Source organism: Pimephales promelas, chromosome 12 (assembly GCF_988280905.1).
Source record: "Pimephales promelas chromosome 12, fPimPro1.hap1.1, whole genome shotgun sequence".
Taxonomy (NCBI): Eukaryota; Metazoa; Chordata; class Actinopteri; order Cypriniformes; family Leuciscidae; genus Pimephales; species Pimephales promelas.
The window spans coordinates 29,381,053-29,404,178 of NC_142780.1; the positions used below are offsets into that span (position 1 = coordinate 29,381,053).

The following is a 23,126-nucleotide window of genomic DNA, read 5'->3' on the forward strand; positions in this document are numbered from 1 at the left end:
TCAGAAGACCTTACATGACAACAATTCAGAAAGTTCTTATAGTGGCAGATAATAAAAAACATTGAAACACTGCAGTGCACAGTGTCATGTGGAAATAACAGTGCTGTAATCAGTTGAGACAATTATTATTTTATAGATTATGCAAAAACTGAACATTTAGACTGACACTTTGTTTTTCCTGTTCCCATTAGTATGTACATGTTAATGAATAATAAATCACGAATGCTCTGACTAATAAGAACATAATTCATTAAACAAAGCTGACGGCTATGCTAATGTCAGAAAAAAACAAATGATAATGGATGATATGTTTTATTGATATGAACACAGATAAATTAACTCCAACGAGTGGTATCAACCTGGACTTACTGTAAACTGTATTTGGCAACCTCCCATGATGTAGTCCAGAAAGGAATGCATCTTAATTATCTGTGGATACAAAAGGACAGGCAATCGTGAACTCAAGCACTTTTTGTGCTGCTATCTTCTTCTCATCACTTCTAATTTACGTCAACCATGATTAAATTCAGTGGCCATTTACACAGCCAAGATCTCACATTTTAGCCGGATGCAATGACTTCTAGCTGTGTGAAGTTCCCACCTCCATCTACTGTAACCATCAACGCCTTGCTGACAGTGTGACACTGCCGCTTTTTTTAAATGCATGGCCTTCGGGGAGACAAGGGCCAGATGTCCTATTGAGAGCGTCATTTTATGATGAAAATATTACCTTGCACTGATTCAGAATGACAATCCCAGAGTTCTTGTAATTCTTCTTTTTGACTTTATATTTGGGGTTTATGCATTCCCACTGGACCTGTCATTGTTTAAAAAAAAGTAAAACAAAAACAACCATTAGCTTTCCATCAGTACGGGTTGGAGTGTGTGACAACCTGGACAATAAAATAGCTTCATATGTGTGAGATGGTGCATAAGCGCTTCCCATTGGAGGAGCAAAACAAGTGCTCCTCTAGACAATAGACTCAGAAAACAACAATTTTAGTTATAATAATGAGGAATGATGTCAAGCCTGGAAGCGATGTTCTAAAATAATTAGCAGAGGCTGGTACTGATGCCTGCGGTACTGAGATACCAGCCACTTTACAAGTGAACGAGGTGTAGCTGTGCATTTTAGTGGGGTTACAGTTAACTGACAGCTTAAAAGACAATGGCTTATTCTTATCAAAATCAGAAAGAGATGCGGTCTTAATAAAGTCTTTAGCAGTAATGGTTAATCATCGCGCCATTTTTAGAACAAGTTTTACAATGTAGACTTTTTAATAGGGATGTAAAAAAAACTTCAACAACTTACACAGAACAACATCCTCATTATTGATTATTAAGGAGGATATGTTTCTTTTTTGTGTGAATTTTCAACCTTAAAAATGCCAATTATCCTGTTTGCTTCCACTTTCTACACAGCATAAATGCAATAGAGAGTAAGCTACAAATTAAAGTTGTGCGGAATGACTAAATGGACACTCGGAGATCTAAAAGGTACAGGGCTATGAACTCTGATGTGATGTTTTTTTTTGTATGTTTATGTGACATTTAAAGTGTAAAGCAACATGCTGTTTTGCTACAGACTTACAGAATAGGGTTTCAAAGTAATTCCATCAGTTGTCATGAAGGTTTAAAATTATTGTAATTATGCAATTATTCCACTGAAAATTCCATTAGAGCACATTGTTCGTTTCAAAGCCAGTCATTTTGAGTTTAATTATGTTTTTGGAATGTGTATGTCAGGTCCTTCTTAGAATGATTTGGTTTTGGTCTGTATGTTTGTCTGTCTGTCCATCCATTCATCCTTTTATATATATATATATATATATATATATATATATATTAGGGCTGTGCAAAAGTTAATTGCGATTAATCGCATCCAAAATAAAAGTCTGTGTTTACATAATATATTTGTGTGCGCTGTATATAATTATTTTGTATATATAAATACCTATGCACGCATGTATATATTTAAGAATTATTTGCGCTTAAATTCTGTATATATTTATAAATACATAATCTATATTATAATAAATATAAATATTTTATATATGAATAACACATTTTATTAAATATATACATGCATGTGTGTGTATTTATATATACAAAATAATTATATACAGCGCACACAAATATATTATGTAAACACAGACTTTTATTTTGGATGCGATTAATCGCAATTAGTTTTTGCACAGCCCTAATATATATACATATATATATACATATATAGTAAAAATAGGAAAATATGTATTTGAACACCCTGCTATTTTGGGGTCTGAAATTGTCATCGTGTGCATCTATTACTGTAAAATTATCTATCTATCCATCCATATTAGCAGTTCAGGTCAGGGACACTTGACGTAATTCTCTACAGATTGTGGGAGAAACTAAACTGACATGTAACCTCATTTCTCTTTCATCTTTCACTTTTGCTGATTACTCTTTGAACCAAACTAGTTCCTTCTCATCAATATCTTAACCTGCTATATCTCAGAGAGCTGTTTCAAATAAAGCCAATTGGATTTAAAAAGCTGCTTGAGTTGTAGATGTGTGGTGGATGTGAATGCTAAAATAAATTGCAGTATGTTTTATAACAAATTACCTGTTTTCCATCCATCGCCAATCGCATCTCTTTGAACGTAGCTTGAAACTCCCCGATGAAATCGTGCTTTCCGTTCGAGTCCCAGTCCCAAACTGTACACTGAATATCACAGGAAGAACACAACAGGCAAAAAAATAAACAAAGGCAAACAACAGATTTAGACAAGGCATCAAAAGACCCATTTCACAATCTTAAACCTTGAAATCCATTTAATTTACATTCCAGATATTAAATTAAATACAAAAATATCACTAAAACCTATGTGTTGGTTTAGTTGTTCTTGCATGATTCAACCTCTCTTGCACTATCACGTTCACATTATATTTCTTTTCTCTTCACACTCCCCATCCCCCTCACCAGATACATTTTGTTTCCTCTATAAATGTTTGGATACCATTTTTCTTTTTTAAATTCCTCTGTAACATACATAAAAGATATTCTGAGGGATGGGGGCACCATACCCTTGTTGAACCCACTCAGTAGATGCCAGCATTCGGTCCACAGAGAGCCCTGAACACCAGAAATGTCTGGAACCCGAACACAAAGCACACAGAACTGGAGCAGACTCACCATCACTGTGTGTCCCATGCATCCATGCATTAAACATAGAGTGACATGACAAATTAATTAAAGTTTGATGGTTTCCTGCAATTTCTAGGACAACAAGCAGCTGCCTTGTATAATGTTGCTGTAAAAGAGAGTGGTTTGAGTAATTTGGTTACCACATTATCATTCTTTTATGATGCAAGACGAGTAGAATTTAGAAAACACTTGTCATTGGCGACACTGGTGGCCATTAAGAGAACTACAGCAAGCAACTTAGACTTGCACACGTAACATACAAGAGACTGATCCAATGCCGCAATATATTTACAGCAAATTTCTTTTTCACATAAAAATCAGTCTACAGGCTTTCACAGACAAGTTAGAAAGTCAGGGAAGGTCTTGTTTTTAAGTTTCATTACAAGCTCACTCACTGGCAAACGATTATTGCATGAACATTTTTACATATAAACCCTTTAACGGACATTTTTATCCAAGCATATGCCAAGACAACTATAACTAAGCCAGCTTGACACAGCAACATCAGCACAACTAATGAAAATAGTCGGAGGCAGGACTATCTGCATGTCTTGTTTAACTGACTGTTCCTCTGTTAGAAGAAGGAGATGTCAGTGTACAAGAAAAATGAAATCCAAATGCTTAAAGCTACACTGTGTAACTCTTTTAGTTTATTCTTAAAGTATTATATTATATATTAATGTATATTTACTTCGTAAATATTAATGTATATTTACTTCGTTCAAGTAATAAAGTATTCTCGTGAGTGTATAATATCCCATTGAAAATACATACAGGTAAGGGGTTCTAATGTCGGTCGCCATGTTGCCCCTCCATCTTGAAAGTACATTAGCCAAAGAGGGACATACCCGTTAATTCAAGCTTCGCCTTTCGCATTTACGTTTGAGTTAACACTCATGGACGAGGTTGAACTGGAAGCCATGTTAATCTTGGACTACATTGGCCACCGTAGGAGTTAAAACGAAATCGGAATTCAGAGGAACAGAAACTAACATTCACTGAATGGTCATATACCTTTTCACCGCTAGATGGGGGTAAAAATCACACAGTGTAGCTTTAATATTTAATTAGCCCACAACAAATACGCTTCGCTGGAGTCATAATAAGTCCTGTCGAATATCAGAGGGATTCAATCAATCACAGCCATTACGAGTTAACCACATGGCTCGATCACGGCACTCCTTAAGTGTTCAGTAGGTTCTAAAAGGAAGACATGTTTCCCACACTGAGTGTTGTTGCTCTGTGGTGAGACAGCAGCGCTCTAATGGACTCCTAAAGGGCAGGTCTGTGAATGGGGTGAGCTCCAGCTGTGAGTGGTGTGATTCTGCAGATGGCATGGAGGATGGCTGACACTAAATGAGCCTGAGCCTTTTGCTGTATTGAGGTCTGTGTTCTGTTAAGTCATTATAAGTGGGCAGAAGGGAGGCCACACGCAGCCATATGCTGATGCACTTTATGAGCAGAAAGAGAGGCACACAGGTGCCCTTAAGAGATGTTTACAGACGGACCAAAGTATCTTGTTGTTAAATGGACTTCATTGAGTAAACAGACTCCAAGACCCCAGTGTAACACTACAAAAAAACAAAACAAAATGGAATTGGTTGTGCAATCTATTTACTGCATCCTTGATGAGTAAAAGTATTATTCTACAAGGATGCAAGATCAGAAGAGACAGGGAAGACTTTTACATTGCTATAAAAAATTATATTTCAAATAAATGCTTCATAAAAGGATCCTGCAAAAAAAGGATCATGTTTTCGACAAAAATATTAAACAGCACATTTCAACTGTCATAACAATAAGTTGATATACTTGAGTACCAGCATATTTCTAAAGAGTCATAAAATTAAATCTTACAGACCCCAACTTTTGAACAGTAGTTTAAGTCTATACCTAAAAATCTTTTGTTTTTACCATTGACAAATTAATCAATGAATCAACTATAGGAATAATATAGGAATTTTTGCAAGTGAGGATAAACATGGTTTATGCTGATAATAATGTTTTTTGAATTATTGAATTTAAAGAACATGAAACCTTAAAAATTCAAGAGACATTTTTAAACAAAACACGTATATTTATATATTAAATTGAATAAAATACATAGAAGAATAATAACATTTCTTTAATGTAAAAATGTAGACAAATTACACGATTAAAAATCATTACAGCATCATTCATATAAAAAAATAGCAAAAAAAAAAACAATTATTGTATTAAGTATCTATACTAGGCACATTTGATTATATATCATGATTATAATAATTTAACAGGAGGTACTTTAATTCAGATTCCTGCGGGAATTTACTACTTTTAATATTAAATTAGTGCGCTTGAACACATTGCTTAGCTCAAACTTTCCCTGAGTAATTCCTTTCCCAATTAAACCAGGCAGTCTTTGATGAATATTGAACGAATAAATGAAGCAAGAGATGGCCAGAGACCAGAAAGAGGAAGGCAAATTAGGGAATGTAAATATTTAAGTAAAACCCATGGGAAATCCTGGTGAATCATTGCTGAAACACATGCTCACCCAGCCTAATAATCCTGGGCCAGTGTAATCAGGCCATGTGACTGGTGAGAGTTCCTGCCCCAGATAACTGATCTGAGCACACATGACGGTCCAGCAACACATGAATTTCAAAGTAGTATGAAAATCAGTAATGCATGTCTGTCCGCATATAAATGCAACCTCACCAAGCTTGTCTAGCTCTGCCCAAGAAATTGTTTACCAGTAAAACGGTCGATTCTAGATTAACGGCATAGTTCACTTTGAAATTAATTTTTGATATGTTTTAGCTTACCTCAAGGGCATCCAAGATGTAGGTGTCTTTGTTTCCACAGTAGTTTCAATTTTGATATTTTTAGGTCAAACCGTTGTCTGTCAGTCATATAATCCAGGTCTATGGTCACCACCTCAAAGAGCATGCACAGAGAAGTCCAAATTAAATTTGATTTAATGACTCGTAAATGTACACATTGATGGCCTAAGCCACGAAATGAGCGGTTTGTGTGAGAAAACGAACAGTATTTATAGCGTTTTACGTTTTACGTTTAACCACAGCCACAAAGCACCCGCGCCCTCAGATCACTTGGACGTGGCTGTGGTTACAAGAGGTAAAAATGATATAAATACTGTTCGTTTTCTCACACAAACCACTTGTTTTGTGTCTTAGGCCATCAATGTGTACTTACATTTACGAGTCATTAAATCATGATTAATTTGGACTTCTCTGTGCATGCTCTTTGAGGTGGTGACCATAGACCTGCATTATATGACTGACAGACAAGAACGGTTTGACCTAAAAATATCAAAATTGAAACTACTCCAGAAACAAAGACACCTACATCTTGGATGCCTTTAAGGTAAGCTAAAACATATAAAAAAATAATCCTAACAATCCTAACCCTAACAAATAAAAAAGTACAAAAAGTACAAGAGGTTGTCAATCTTATAATTAATTTCACATTTTATCTAGTCATGTTGATGCCATGAATTCCTTTTTAAGGCAAAAATATATATATATTATGTGCAGTTATTGGATGGATCAGACTGTGAGGATAACATTAAGCAGAATATATGAATATATAGGCTAGCAAAATACATGAAGGCAGACCGACAGATCTTCAAACATATCTCACTTGCACACATACAAAAAAAATTCTATTTCTCAAGTTACATTAAAATACATCGGAAATCTAAACATTGAAATGTATTCATTAAAACAACTTTTCCCAAAGTGCTGAAGTGCCTTTCAAACTGCAGTGATGGGTAAAAAGCACAGCAGCAACATCAAATTACAGTACAAACACAATACATGTACTTCTATGCTTCTTACAAGCTGTCGTCTGCCAGGAATATGAATTGCAGATGCTAATGTAAATGTAAAACTAAATTAAAATAAATCCATATATTTATTTGTTAGTGTCAATCATATACAGATGATCACATCTTCATCTCCTACAGAGATGTGTTGATAAATCATAATTTACCTTCAGTATTCTTTCATGGTCTCCACTACAGAGCGAATTAAGGGATGTCTTGAAGGTCTTCCACATGGGGTTGAGGTTATTCATGACGGTCTGTGTGAAGAGAGGGGGAAAACAATTCAACGTTGGTGAAGAACTATCACTGGGAGATCTTCGAGAGAAACGGTTATCCTACCTCTGTTCTGTGCACTAGCTGCTGAGTGTTGTCATCATTTACCCTGTAGATCTCTAAAAACGGATCTGACTTGCTGAAAAAATCCTGAGGGAGGAACAGAAGCACAGAGATCAGCTGACAGCATCACAAACGTGACCAATAATGTGATCCTGGAGAGAATGGTAGAGATTTTAGAGGACACACTTTATTTAAAGCAGAGTCCACATGAAATATTTTTCTAAGTTTGCAACCACGTCAACAAACTACATATCAACTAACTCATAGAGTATTAGTGGACTGTTATAGGGTCAGGGTTAGAAGTTGGCATACATGCAAAGTTACTTAGTCAGTAGTTTAACTGGCAGATATTAAGCAGACACTTATTAATGGTAGATGACATGTAGTTGCTTAATTAGTAGCTAATGTGAACTAATCAAACAAAAAAATGTACCTGTTTATATTCCATAATATGTGTTATGTATCTAATATGCATCTATGTGACCCAGCAGCATCGTCAATACTTGAAACATTTCAATTTTAGCAAATCACTGTCTTTATAACATCAGTTTACTCACTTCCATGCACTCCACTGCTCTTTCCTGGGATTGCATCTGCTCTAAATTCTGCTTGGCACTGACAGTGAAAACTAATTGTGTCCTTGCTGGTGACTTTTTCTGAGCAACACTTTGTGCAACCCCTGTCCCCGTCCCATCTCTGCTGCTATCTGTCTGATAGGGGTCTCTTCACCTGCTAGGAGCCAAATATTGAGGGGATGGAGGTTGCATTAATAGGACCATAATACATGCAATCAAATTTGTCCCTGTACCTAGTTAATTTATTTATTTATAAACGTTTTTCAAAACCAATCTCTTTTATTATTTAAGATTTAATAATGTTGCCCCTGCAACGTAAAAAAGCATTTAGCTATTAATTGTGTCTGAATAATAGCATTATTCCTTGCATAAAAAAATAATCAAAATCAAATGGCCTACAGTTAATTAACTGGATAATAATCGGGTGTGCAAATAAATAAAATAAATGAAAGTAAATAAATATTATAGGTAACACTTTTCAATAAGGTTTAAGCATTTATTAATCTTAGCTAATGTTGATCTCAGCATGCACTAATACATTTTTTATATTAAAAGTTGTGTTTGTTATGCACTGTGAACTAACATGAACATTTCTTTTAACTAACAGAAGCATATTTACATATACACTGAAGTTGGTAACTGTGGGTAATAAAACACATTTTTCAGACCATTCAAAAAAATAATCACTTGCTTAATGGCAAATCACTTTCTTAAATTGTAAACGATTACAGAGACGTACTGTATTACATAGAGCACAGATATTTCCCTTCAGTAAACTATTTTCAGCACTTGAAAAGTTAGCCTACATAACATAAATATATGATAAAAGCATTTATATCTCCCTAATACTGTTTAAATCTTAAACTCTTACAATTATCTGCTGACAATAACTTAAGTTTCCTACAGTTGCAGATTTTCCTCAGCTAAAGTAGTCACTTTTTCACAGAGGACTGAGGGCAGGTATGCTGAATGATCAAAACTGCATTGAATAACCAGGAGACATTTTCAGGACTTTCAGAACAACTTTCACACATAAAAAGAGCAGAAAGCACAAAAGAGTCAAAACAGTCCACTCACAGCTTAACGTTCAAAGATGTTGTCTACAACAGCAGTGTTCCCCTAAATCCTTTATAGTCATTCAGTCAAAGTTAAAGACGGGGGAATGAAATAGCAACTATCAAAAGTTTTCAAAGAATCTTGACAGCCTGGGTCTCTGATCTCTCCACTAGTCTAGAAGCTTAATTAGAGTTTTAATAACTCAGATGCAGGGGATATGATTTTCACTGAAGGATTATGACAAGGAGAAGAAAAGGGCTCTTAAATGAAAAGCCTATTTCCTGTTCTATTGCAGCAGGGTGAAGTGTACACTCGTTGTTTATTGGCATTAGTTTTCCACACACACACACACAAAAAAAATCAGTGCTGCAGTTTCATAATATAAAACGCGAGGGGTTGGGTTACCTGGGATGCGTTAGCATTCATACCTCCCCTTTATGGAAGTTCTTCTTGAAAGAGATAGTGTTTGGTGTGGCGTCTCTGTGCATAGGCTGCCCTGTGTTTTCAGGTTGGTATTTCTGTTTTAAGAGGGATTCTCATCAATGAAATGGTTAAATTATTTTTTTGAGCTTCCACCTTCCCTATCTGAGAATAGATGTTGAATGTTTCCAGGCAACTATTTATTTATTGCTTTATAGATTTCTTGTGCAGTCTTAAATTTTACCAAATCATTGAACTTTAGAGTGTGCAATTTTAAACACAATAAATTAGTGTCCTCATGGTATCCTACTTTATTTACTAACCTAATGGCTCTTTTTTTGTGTGTTCTTAAAGTCTGTAAGGTGGTCTTGTAGGTATTTCCCCATATCTCTACACAATAATAGAAGTTTGGCAAAACCAGTGAACAATACAAAATATAAAGTGCTTTTTTTACTCAATACATGCCTTGCTTTCCCCATTACTCCAATCCTCTGCGCAATTTTTGATATGGGGTTTCCAACAAATTTTGCAATCCAAAATCACACCCAAAAATTTGTATTCGTGCACTAACATTATTAATCAATACCTTTACTTGTGTGTAAATTTTAAGATTACTAAAAAGCATAAATTTGGTTTTATCTACAATAGTTTAAGTCAAACCATATTTTTAACTTTTTTATTTCTGCTGTGAACACCTCCAAAAGCTGCTTAAGATTTTCCCCAGTACAAGTATCATCTGCAAAAATAACACATTTTAAGAGGTTGGTCACCCTACATATCTCATGTATGTACAAAATGAATAATTTTGGACCCAGTATTGACCCCTGTGGTACTCCACAGGTTATGCCAAAGAAATCTGATCTGTACTCCCCTATCTGAACATACTGAAGTATTGACATATTGATGTTCGAAAGGTTAGTTGCACGTCTAAGGGTTTCTTCGATTTATTATGGGGTGTAATGTACATCTACTGATGTAATGGCACTTCTGCCTTGCCTGGGTCACATTTTCCCAGTGTATTCCAGGTGTCGTAGTAGTCAAGCGTTAGTTAAGAGTTTCTGGTGTCTCCCTATCATTTTCTCAATTACCTGAAGGCCCCGTCACAATACCATTTGATGTCTTGTCAAACTGCAGTACGAGACGCTCCGCGTGAAGCTAAGACACTCCTGTGGGCCATTTGTAATGCTTGTTTTAATCCCTCTACTTAATTTGAGTCCCATGTAATTACCCTGCTGACAAGAGTTGATTGTGTTTTCTAAAGTAGAACAGTATACTCTTCTCTGTCACTTTTTCTTCTCTGTCTTTTTCTTTCTCAACTGTCTGACCGCATTTTCGAGTATGGGAACTCTTCAAGGCTGAAGTGTGTTTTTAACAGCAACCCTGATCATTTCCGTCTGATCTCAACAGTTTGAGCAGCTCAATTCATATTCCTCTCACAATGTAATGCATGACTTTGCCAAGAGGCAACTGTGAAGGATGGGAGAGTTAAACTATATTTGACACGTGATAACAAACACAAGTCTTAATGCAAGAGAGCAGAAAACTGCTCAGCTGCAAAAACTGGACTGTTTAATACTATGGATTAGATAGACCGTGAGAAAAGGTTGAGACAAAATGACGAGTGTCTTCGATGTAAAGGAAAGTATTCACTACTATTCAAAAGATTGGGGTCCATAAGATTTTTTTATGTTTTTAAAAGAAACCTCTGCTCCCCAAGACTGCATTTATTTGATCACACGTACTGTACATCAGTAATATGGTGAAATATTGAATATATTTGAACATGTGATGGAAAAGCTGCATCACGTCTTTAGTGTCACATCATCCTTCAGAAATATTCTATATGTAACCTAAAAATATTTGGTTCTCAAGAAACATTTTTTATTATTATCAATGTTGAAAATAGTTGTGTTGCTAAATAGGATTTTTTTAAAGGGGTGGTTGATTATGATTTCACTTTTCTAACTTTAGTTAGTGTGTAATGTTGCTGTTCGAGCATAAACAATATCTGCAAAGTTAAAACGCTCAAAGTTCAAAGCAAAGGGAGACATTTGCTTTTAAAGAAATCATTTTTTAAGCACTGCTTACACTAACTTACACGAGCTTCCTCCCGGGTTAGTGATATCACCAACCCTAAAATTTAAAGCTGTTTGCTGATAAAAGTCAGCTCAAACTGTAGCATCCGACTTTTCACAAGTCACTCTGTGTTCATCTCACAACAGTTCCTATACAAGCGATTTATAGACCATTTTGCAAGATGTAAACAACACTGGTTCAGAAGCACTTCCTGTTTCAGTTTTTTAACAATACATTAAACCTGGGATAAAATACAACCAACAGAACATATAAAACTGAATCAAAAAGTTAAACAAACATCTTTAAGATGTTTTCTTTACATGTGAAATAAAGAAAACAGTTACAAACTGAAACAGAAAGTGTTTCTGGACCAGTGTTGTTTACATCTTGCAAAACCGTCTATGCTAATTGAAGATAACGTTAGTTAACTCCACATCAGCAACATAAATTCGTCAACTAACCATTCAGAGATGTCCTGTTGCATTCTACATGTTGTCACTTCTTCTTAGTCTCTCCATCTTTGCCTGACTCCGGTTTAAACATAAAAGGCAGTACAGTTTCTGACATTTTAGCGTGTTTGCTTGAGGTAATTGGAGCTGCTAACAAACACACCCTTGAAGCTCCGCCCACTGTGTCGGGAGCCGCAGCTCATTTGCACTTAAAGGGCCTGACACAAAACGGTGCGTTTTTGCCAACCCTCAAAAAGTGACAACTTTAACATGCTATATAAAAATATCTGTGGGGTATTTTGAGCTAAAACTTCACATACACACTCTGGGGACTTATTTTACATCTTGTGAACAGGGCATTATACCACCCCTTTAATGAATAGAAAGCTCAAAAGCATTTAGCATTTGTTTGAAATCTTTTGTAACATTATAAATGTACTTTCCTGTCACTTTCGCATCCCTGCTAAATAAAAAAATTGTACTGACCCCAAAACTCAGGGTTAAATGGACCTCAGAGAAATAGTTGAGAAATGGAAGATCATTTTCTATTCTGAATGAACATATTCAACAGAGGTCTTCCTACCTTATCATCCAGCTTCCTCGCGCTGAATGAGAGTTCAACATAATCGTTATTTCCTGTCAGCTCCTCAGCGGTGATCTGGAGAGATTGAGAATGGTGAATTGTTTCCAGCAGAAGAGAAAACTGAATCAGAAGCTAACCATTTGTTTGACATTTGTTTTATAGATCTCATTCCTCTCACCCACTGAGCCTTGCATGTCCAACTGTTGCTACTCCATTCTGTCAGCTTGCATTAACAAGCTCCTCTGGCTATTTTCTACCATTTTTGTTTTATGGCTTGCCTTCAATACCACATCTGACTGTTTAGGAAGCTCTTGTGTACATTGAAAATATGTTCTGTTTGCCTGGGTTCAATAGTGGCATTGATAACTCTGTCATATAAAGTGCAGGGCTTTTAAAGGTTAGGCCATGAAACGCCATTTGCTGGTGTTGTGCACTGCTGGATGTTTGCGTAAGTAGAGCGTGAGAGAGAGCAACCAGATAAATTTTGGATTTGGGAAAGTGCTCACCGTAATAGACGATTTCCCAACTGTGTTGCCCTGTTTAAGCAGGGCTTTGGTGAATTTTCTCTGGGAGAGGATCTATTTGGAGAGAAATAAGATATTTTCAGTAGGTCGGAGGCTACCTTGTTTTGATGCTGCTTTTAATGGGCATGCAGAACACACACATAACAACACAAATATGAGCAGAGAGCAGCACATAATAACCCCTCAGGGAGAATTTGGCATGTAAGCTTAGTTCATAATTACACCAAGAAGTCTTATCCACTCCAGATAAATGCTTCATTAATTAGTTGTTAAATATTTATAAATAGGAGTGAGTGTTTTTGGTTTTATTCCCCTAGAAACTCTGTACGAGCGAGCATCCACACCTCGCTCTCTCCCTTTCTTAAACGCAGATCATTTCAACAATTATTCTCTCCTCATCCCCCTCAAACCATAACAGACCAAACTAAAACAAACAACCCAGCTCCCCGGAGAGAAAACCAGACCTGGAAAGTGGCTTTGATGCAAAAAGATAAACACATGAATATTGAACAAAATGAATATTGGCATCCGCTATACATTATCAGCTTCTAGCCAATTCTTTACTGAGAAACTGCAAATCAAAACCATCTGGCGGAAGATCATGTGTCTGGTTTTCCATTTGCTCAAACTACAGATAAGAGAGTGGCATGGCCCATCTGGGCTGGCATTCCCCCCACACTGAGGCAGTTACACAGACATCTCACGTTTCACTATTCAATCAGCCGTAAAATGTCCGGAAATGCTCTTAACGGTTGTTGGTGTGATTATTTAATTAGAAGGCTTCTGATCTGATTTGGGCAGAGAGCCAGCCCTACTCTTCACTGACTGTGTGCAATCAATGATCACATAGAGATCCTGTTGCAAAAATGAGCATTGCCTTAAGAAAAACATGAAAAACCATTATTATTACACATAGCATGCTTGAATTTCTATGCATATTGTGAGATGGAGATGGCTGCTCACTTGGCCCAGTGTGCACTCGACGGCTCCCAGGCAGTCTGCCTCTCGCATGCCATTATGACTGCTGCTGATGTCGTAGAGCTCGAAACGTAGTCGCTGAACCTCTTCGAAGTAAAAGTCCAGGGTGAAGACCTTAGAAAACGTGGGGTTTATACAACTCCGAATTACCTCCGTCCTGTCCACCTGTAAACATAGCAGAAAACAAATACATACTTGGATTAAGTTAAAGAAAGACCTATAATATTGCCAAAATTTAAACTAATGCACAGAATACTGCATCAAATAATGCAATGCACTCAACCTTTCCAGTGTGACCCATGATCTAGAACAGTGGTTCTCAAGCTTTTTGACCCCTCGGTCCATTGTCCACAATATTCAAAGGCCACATGATTTTTCCACTTGTTCATTATTTACTGGGTAAGGATTAAGTTCTAAGGATTAAGGATTATATTTAAAAAAAAACTTGTGAAACTGCTCTCACACTCAGAAATGCCGTAGTGACACAAACAAGATTTCGAAAAGAACGAGTGAAAACACAGCCGATAGCAAATGACATCTGGCCCAGTTGTGGCCCAGAAACCGCATGAAATGACAGCGATGACTCAACCTAGGCTATCTGGGAGGCCTTTTATAGGCAGGACTTAACAAGCTAATGCCACACAGCTGAACCTTGTGAGTTTATTTACAAAATTTCAGCCATTTAACATATAATTTGAATAAAAATGCAAAATAGCTGTAATAGATAAATTGATATTCTGAGATTATTTCTAATTGGATGCCACTCAATGAACTAAACATTAGGCTTGTCTCGACTTGACGCAGTGCATGCCGGTTAGAAAATGTGTTTCTGATATCAATATTATTTCAGATATCTAAAATGGCTTTCTTATAGTAACAATCACATTCATGATATCAGAAATTAACATTGTCACTAGTGAAAATTGAATTATTGATATCAAAAATGATCATTGTTACTAGTAGCAATTCAATTGTTGATATCAAGAATATACATTTCAACTAAAATAAAGGTTTTTACTAGTAATACTTGTATTTCTGATATGTAAAATTGGTATTTCAACTAGTAAGAAATCAATTCTTGATATCAACAATTGGTTTAAAATGGTTTAAAAAAAATTTTTTTTACTAGTTCAAATTCAATTTTTGGATAATATCAAGAATTACATTTTTAACTAGTGAAAATGTAAATGCTGATATCAAGAATTAGCATTTTTACTTGTGGAAATTTTATTCCTGATATCAAAAATTCCCATTGTTACTAGGAGAAATCTAATTAGTATCATTTTAACTAGTGAAAATGTAATTGTTGATATCAAGAATTCATATCCTGCGAATGATTAAAAGTTAAAACGGCTTGCCATACTATTAGTGCTTGTTAGTAGATTGTACTTTAGTTGAAATTGATGTTAAATCATTAGGGCCATTAGGCTAAGCGCACTATAGGAAAAACAATTAGAGTTGTCTTTGGTGGTTAATAGTAAGATAAGTGTAAGGATTGGGGTAGTACAGTACAAATTGATCCGTTCTTTAAGGTCACTTCCCAGGTCACTGAGTCTAAGTTTATCAGCATTGTCAAACGTCTTATTACTTCCCTCTCAAGCATCTGCAATATTGACCATAGAAATCCTCCTGGAAAGCTGGTAACTTGATTTAACGCAAGGAGACTCTCCTGAACATCTACTTCAATGATTTCAGCTCAAACTGAAGCCAAGGCTGTGTTTTGAATGGTATACAATAGTATACAGTGTGTGCTTTAAATAAAAAAGTGAAACAAAATGCAATATGTGATTAACGTTTCCAACCAATGCCAATTAAAAAGCTTCTCCCCCAAAAAGACATACAGTAATGTAATTATATACTAATGTCAATATCCGTATGTCATTCCATTCCCTTTCATTGTAAGGGAACTTGCACAATGTCAGTGTCATATCAAAATGAATAAAAGCTAAAACGGCTTGCCATACTAATAGATGATATAGCAAAGCATTTTGATGCAGCGGATTCAAACAAGGTTTAATTCACTCAGGAGATATGGATGCATTAAATAACCCTTTTTATACTGTATAATCACCAAAAGTTGACTTTTTTACTGCTGTTTTAAATGAAAATGTAATAAAACTCAGAAGCAGATAAAGCCATGTAACTGCCAAATCCCGTTTCTTGAAGAATGTATCTGCCTCTCACCTCACACAGGCAAAGAAAATGGTTTGTTTTATCTGACATGCCTCAGCTGCCTAGTCATGGTTTAGTCTCAGTTGTTTAACTTTCCTCAGGCAGCTTAGAGACTCAGGATTCTGTTCTGTTTTTCATTTCAGTCATGCTCTCTGAGGGGAAGTGCCACCCTTTCTTTCTTTATTTCTTTCTGACTGAGATCTTTTACCATTTAAAAAGATTGAATCGTATAAATGTCTGCCACAATAATGCATTTCACTTATGTGGATGTTTATCACGACCAGTGTACCGTATATCATGTCATTTGTGTGATATCATAAACAAAAGCCACAACATTTAAGCACTTTTCAAAATTTCAACATCAGCATACTGGTTTCCAAAGAAGCAGGAAAAACACGGCTCCGGGAGTAACTTTTTTTTTCCTCCCCTAACGCTCCAGAATCTTGTTTACCACACATTTTTATTTATCCAAATATGTTTTTCGTTTTAAGTATTTACCTCACCATTAAATTGGTCTGTTTGCATAACTCAGGCTACCCGTTCCATTTCAACCAACCATCTGGAGACACCACCATTCCTCTACATTAAGATTTGCCTGGCTCTTCCAGGTGTTTTCTCTTTGTTTACATGGGCTTCCTCTGGGCAGCTGGAGCTGTTTTATTGAGAAAGTTGCATGTCATCTACTCAGCATGCACCTGGAGGGAATAAACATCAATCGGGGAGACATGGACCTCAAAGCAGCTGCTTAATTCTGCTGTGAATATGCAAATAAATCTCACTTCTCAAAAGGAAAATAATACAGTTCTGATGACACTTCATACGCATCCCTTCTCTGTCTAACTGTTGTTCGTACAGGGAATTTTCCGACACTGCTGTCAGCAAACATATGCTTTGTTGTACATGAGATAACTTGTTAACCTCTCAGAACGCTCCTTGTGATTATTCATCTGAAAAGAAGTAATTGCCACTGTTTTGTGACATCTGGTCTATTAAAAGAAAATAAACATTTAAAGACCATGTTAAGCAAGTGAAAAACAGTCTCACATGAACTGTGAGAGGATTGAACATTGTAAACCTTAAGTAATCTCTCAAACACTTCAACCATAGTCGAGGTCTTTCTGATGAGCGAGTACTGAGCGAGTTTTGGCTGGAAACACAAATCACTACTGAAATTTGGCATTTTAAGCTTCTGACATGATTTGCAGAAGCTGAAAGGTATATTAGAAAATTAACTGTTATGTTTTGTATATGTTAAAGGTACAATATGCAAGATTTTTTAGCCACCAGGGGTCGCTAATCTCTTACAATAACAGAGGCGTATAATATATTGATGACGTCTGCATTAAGCGGAATTATGTATCTTGTCGTCAAGCTGATGGATCTTTTATGGATGAGTGAATACAGTGATGTTTTTAACATGAATGTATTATGAACCAGGGCGCGATTGCTAGACGTATACCAGCGCCACACGCAACGCGAGTCCTGCAGATATAAAGGAATAAAGACATTTAATTCTACCGAACTACACGCAAGTGCTGGATTAATACTCACACTTGTCAGTTTATTAGATGAGTTAAACTTGAGGCAATGCAACGCTGTTTCATTTGCTCTAACAGTTTCACTATCACACTAAACGGCATTTGAGTGTGTTGAATGTTAGTTTGTTGGCTGTATGAGACTAAGCTAGATGAACATTAGAGAATAACATACAGATCATACTCTAACTTCTCATCATGTTGAACTAAATAATATTGATTCGTTTGCTCACCATGCTCAACATTTGCTCACCTGTTTAATAAAGTAACCTGCAACACTCGCGTCTCTAAGTCGATGTTAGTCGCGGACGTGGAGCTCTCGGCATCTCGAAAGATGTTGATCTTCGTTTTAGTCCTCTTTTTGTCTCAAAGTTTGCTTGCCATGGTCCATAATGTGTGAACAAATCAAACAACAGATCAAAACAGCGTGGGCGTCCTGCTAGGCCTAACGGGCATAACCTGGTTGTCCACGTCTGTCGCCATGGTTAATATTGCTGTACGAGGTCAAACCTGGAAGAGTCGCCATTGACTGGCGACTCCTCACCCCTGCCCACACGCCCCGTTTCCTTGGTTAAAATCGCATTTTTCTCACGATTTACAAATAGTTGAAAACATTTGAGATGTCGTACGTAATCAACTAAACAAAATATATAACATTGTCCTGGTTTTTGGATATTTTACTGCAAAAATCCTGCATATTGTACCTTTAAGTAATGTGGAGACCTGTTATTGAATGCTGTATAGTTGTTTTGTGGGCATTTAGAGTGGGTTATCTGTTAACTAATTAACCAATAAGTCTACGAGCACAGCAGCTAAATCCGATTGTCAGTTTATCTTTTATTGGTTAATCAAGTTCAATAATTTAAGGGAGTGATAACCACATTCACAATGATAAATCACAATGCTTTACATTGAAAAAGTCTTTAAATGGATAGTTTACCCAAAAAATAAAGTTATCCCAAGATTTACTCACCCTCAAGCCAACCTATAGGTGTATTTGACAATCTTCTTTCAGGCTGACATAATTGGAGTTATAATACAAATATATGTCTCTTCCTACCTTTATAATGGTAGTGAATGGCGGTCCTGATTTTGCATCCATCCATCATAAAAGTAATCTACAGTATATGACTCCATGAGGTTATAAAAGGCCTTCTGAAGCAAAGCGATGTTTTTTTGTAAGAAAAATATCTATATTTACACCTTTATAAACTAAAATGCAACTACTGTATGCCAAAAGAGTTGCACTTGACGACGTATGACGTAGGTTGTAGTAGTAGCGTAAACGACGCTTCTCGCGGTTCAAACAAATAAGGCAGGGCAACAAACCCAAGCTCCTCTTCTCTTATAATGAAATCCTCCAACATTTCTCTTTAAATATTCTCGTTTTATACTTTTAATTCATGATTGGTGTTTTGTTTGGCTCTATCCTCTGTGCATCCGCGTTTGTCAATACGTCCTGCATCAGGTCAAGGAATAATTTTTGCCGCAAATCAATGCAGTTAGCCGTCTATTGGAAGGTTATTTTAGTTTATAAAGTAACATCCGTGAATGTCATCGCATACCATACACATCAACAAGCAGATCCCACATGACAATTTCTGACAAGAACGACTGGACAAGTCAGCTTTTCAGAAAAGACGCGTGTCCTCTCAGCCTTAGAAAAGTCCCTTTATGCCTGCATAAACAGTGGCCTGAGAGCATCTCTGGACTGGACTGACAGTCTTTTGGCAGTGAAGGGCAGAGTAGTCAACACCCAGACAGCACAGCTCTGGAGATACAAATAAATATTCAAGACACCACTGGTAGAAAGGCTTCTAGTCGTTCAGTTATGCTTCAAAGGACAACTGCTCAAATGGTGACATCAATATGTTGAACAATTATGGTTTAAGGCAATTGAAAAACTATGATACCATTTTTCAGGATTGATCATTTGATAAATAGAAAGTTCAAAAGAGCAGTGTAATATGCTGTTTAATATTTCTGTTAAAACCAGAAAAAAAATAAAATCAGGACAACCTGACCCCGTTTACACCAGGTATTAAAGGGATAGTTGACTTTGAAATTAATTTTTGATATGTTTTAGTTTACCTCAAGGGCATCCAAGATGTAGTTGTCTTTGTTTCCACAGCATTATCAATTTTGACATTTTTTGGTCAAACCGTTGTCTATCAATCCTATAATGCAGTTTTAGGGGGTCCACCTCAAAGAGCATGCACAGAGAAGTCTTCCGGCGTAACGTCTGGAGACGGTTCAGTTCGGTTCAGTTTGTATTTGATTCAGATCAGTTCGACGGCTGTTAACAAGAGGTAAAAACTATATAAATACTGTTCGTTTTCTCACACAAAACGCTCGTTTCGTGTCTTAGGCCATCAGTGTGTACTTACATTCACGAGTCATTAAATCATGTTTAATTTTGACTTCCCTGTGCATGCTCTTTGAGGTGGACCCCCTAAAACTGCATTATAGGACAGACAACAACGGTTTGACCAAAAAATGTCAAAATTGAAAATGCTGTGGAAACAAAGACACCTACATCTTGGATGCCCTTGAGGTAAGCTAAAACATATCAAAAATTAATTTCAAAGTGAACTATCCCTTGAAGATGTGCTTATATTCGCTCCCATTATAAAGCTAGGAAGAACCAGGATATTTTTTATATAACTCTGATAGTTTGGCTGAAAGATAAAAGTCATATCCGTCTAGGGTTTTTATTTTTGTTTGAACTAATCCTTTAACTTCTACTAAACCTGGTATATTCCTTTAAGCATGGTCTTGAAAGTACAACTGTGTTATAGTTATATTTGTTGTGTAAGCATATTAAAAAAATGTCTGCTCTACTGAAAGAGCATAGAAAATAATCTACTATAAATGGTTTCACACCAGCCTTGTTTCTTGGCCTTTCATGTGAGTGTGATATGCCGGATGGAAGTTTGGCTAGCACAAGCATATTTCATAAGGTTTCATCACATCTATTGTCACACATACAAAACACACAAGTCACAAATAGCACTGCCCCAAAGGATGAGCCTCAACATGTGCAACATCCCCCACACATGGGTCTACTGTAATTGCCCTTGGAAGACACATTTACCGTCCCTTCCTCACAAAATTCCAGGTCTCAGTGATTCCTTTGCAGAACGTGGGGTCTCTGATTCTGCATCCACATTCACTCTGCATTAATAGGCTGCTTTCCCATCTCCACGTTTATAAGAGCAGGCCCGAGAGGAGGGCAGCAGGGTGCAGCAAGAGCTATCATTAACCATTTCAACTGCATGCCAGCACCCCAAATAAGCTGTTTACCATGTTCTCACATCAGTGCTTCACTTTTTTGAACAGCTTATAATAAGGCCAACTTGTGTGAAGAAATGTTTCGTCAGTTCAGCTTTCCACGTTAAATGAGGCAAAACAGGAAGATTGACACAACTGAGACCTCGCTTGCTGTCTTTGAATACAAGTGAAGGAGACAATAAGGCAGAAAAGTGGGTTTTTTGAAGAGGAAGATAAAAGGATGGAGGAGGAAGAATCAGAAAGTGTGAATATCTCAATTCAATTGCTATTTGCAGAAAACAGCTGTTCTGAATAGAGTTCTAATATTTCTATTTGTTATGATATTATATCTCACAATGAGATGCTTGAGACAACACCTGTTTTGCGTTATTAAGCTCTTGTGAGGGATTCTTTTTAGGGGGTTGAATAATTTTGAGATTGCAGTCATTAAAAGTTGCATTTTCAGTTGGATCTGGCCTGGGGAAACAACTTGAGCTATTTCAGTTACTCTTGTTTGATTTGATTATTGCAAACACCTGAAAGTCTGTAAATTTTGCAAAAAAAAAGCTGATTTGTAATGGGGGTAATCATTTTGATTACAACTGTATATATTTGATATAAATGTTGTTGTTCTGTTGTACTTTCTATTCATCAAAGAATCCTGAAAAAAATGATGACAGTTTCGGTTAAATAATTAGGCAGCTGTTTACAACTAAACTGTTCTCCAATTAAACTGTTTACAACATTGATAATTATAAGAGCATGTTAAATTGATATCTGAAGGACTGGCGACTGGAGTAATGATGCTGAAAATTCAGCTTTACCATCACAGGAAGAAATTACATTTAAAAAATATGAAAATTTAGAGAAAAAAAACTCTTATTTTAAAAAGTAATATTATTTATTTCACAATAGTCCTGTTTTTTTTGTTTTTTTTTTATTAATGCAGCTTTGTTGAGTATAACAGATATAGATGGATAGACACAATAGCTGAACCTGCATGGCAATCAGTATAAATTCAGTCAAAGAAGCAGCATTTGACACCTATTATCTAAGCGGACTTCTACTGATGAAACTGCAAACTATCTTCAGTGAAACTTTTCTTTAATTTATTATAATTCTTACTCCTGGGTCTTCATTCATCATATCTGGTTCTGGGTCTTTAACTGTTTTTCCCTTACAAGTGTCAATGCAGGTAGATCAATATTATTGTTCAACATTAAATTAAAGTTTAATGTCCCCAACTAAGCAAGTCAAGCCAATGGCAACAAAGGTGTAAAAATGTGGCCAAATGGAGAACAAAACCTTGGGAGAAGCCAGGCTCAGTCGGGGGGCAGTTCTCCTCTGGCCAATGAACGAACAGTGTATGATTATGATGCAGGCAGCAAAACCTTGCACGTGCATACAGAGGGGTGATGGAACAGAAAGGGAACATACAGAGAAAGGACGCCTGCCATCAAATGATTGACAGTAAATAATAATAATATTTTTATATATAGCGCCTTTAAAGCAGCTTCTCAAGGGGCTTTACATAATAGAACAAACTAGTTAAAATACAACACACACAAAAAAGTCAAGTAAAAGCCAACCTAAATGTGTTTTTAAATGAGATTTAATCTGATTTAATTTAATTGTAATCGTGAGTGCCCAGATGACCCACGTCATCCTGCTATGTTTACGCTTACACTTCATGAATATTGATATTATTTCTTAAATGTCACTGAAGTTTAGAAGCTGCATCACGATAAGCCACAGCTTCACATCAGCAAATGCCAAAGCAAAATAAGTTGCCTCTCAAATTCAGCACTGCACAAAACCTGGAGTGTAAATGATTGAAAAGAAGACATTAACAGGGGCATGAAGATGAAGAAATACAAAATGTTCACTCTGTTCAGAACTGATAAGCCATGGCAAATATAATTTTAATCACCAGAAAGAGAAAAAAACTTATGTTCTGTTAAAGCAAGCAGTGAAATTACAACTGCTTATTTACCTAAAAACGGTTCCTCCATCAAAATATTCATTTTAATATTGATTTTATTCATAAAATAAACACCAGCAACAAAAAATATAACGTTATTACACATTAATTCCTCCGCCAAGCAATGTAGTTCCAAAGAGGTTGCCAAGCAACACGCG

The 23,126-nt window shown here is 36.3% G+C and overlaps 1 protein-coding gene across 1 annotated transcript in view; it reads right to left on the reverse strand.

Annotated features, from left to right (window-relative positions):
* The window catches only part of cpne4a (copine 4a), a 52,637-nt gene that overhangs the window by 11,827 nt on the left and 17,684 nt on the right, over positions 1-23,126 (reverse strand). Inside the window, exons 3-10 of the mRNA XM_039650808.2 lie at positions 13,996-14,175; positions 13,015-13,086; positions 12,509-12,583; positions 7,353-7,436; positions 7,181-7,270; positions 2,606-2,704; positions 731-817; positions 370-429 (exon numbers count right to left, since the gene is read on the reverse strand). Coding sequence (XP_039506742.1) covers positions 370-429; positions 731-817; positions 2,606-2,704; positions 7,181-7,270; positions 7,353-7,436; positions 12,509-12,583; positions 13,015-13,086; positions 13,996-14,175 — 747 coding nt within the window. The remainder of the gene's footprint in view (positions 1-369; positions 430-730; positions 818-2,605; positions 2,705-7,180; positions 7,271-7,352; positions 7,437-12,508; positions 12,584-13,014; positions 13,087-13,995; positions 14,176-23,126) is intronic.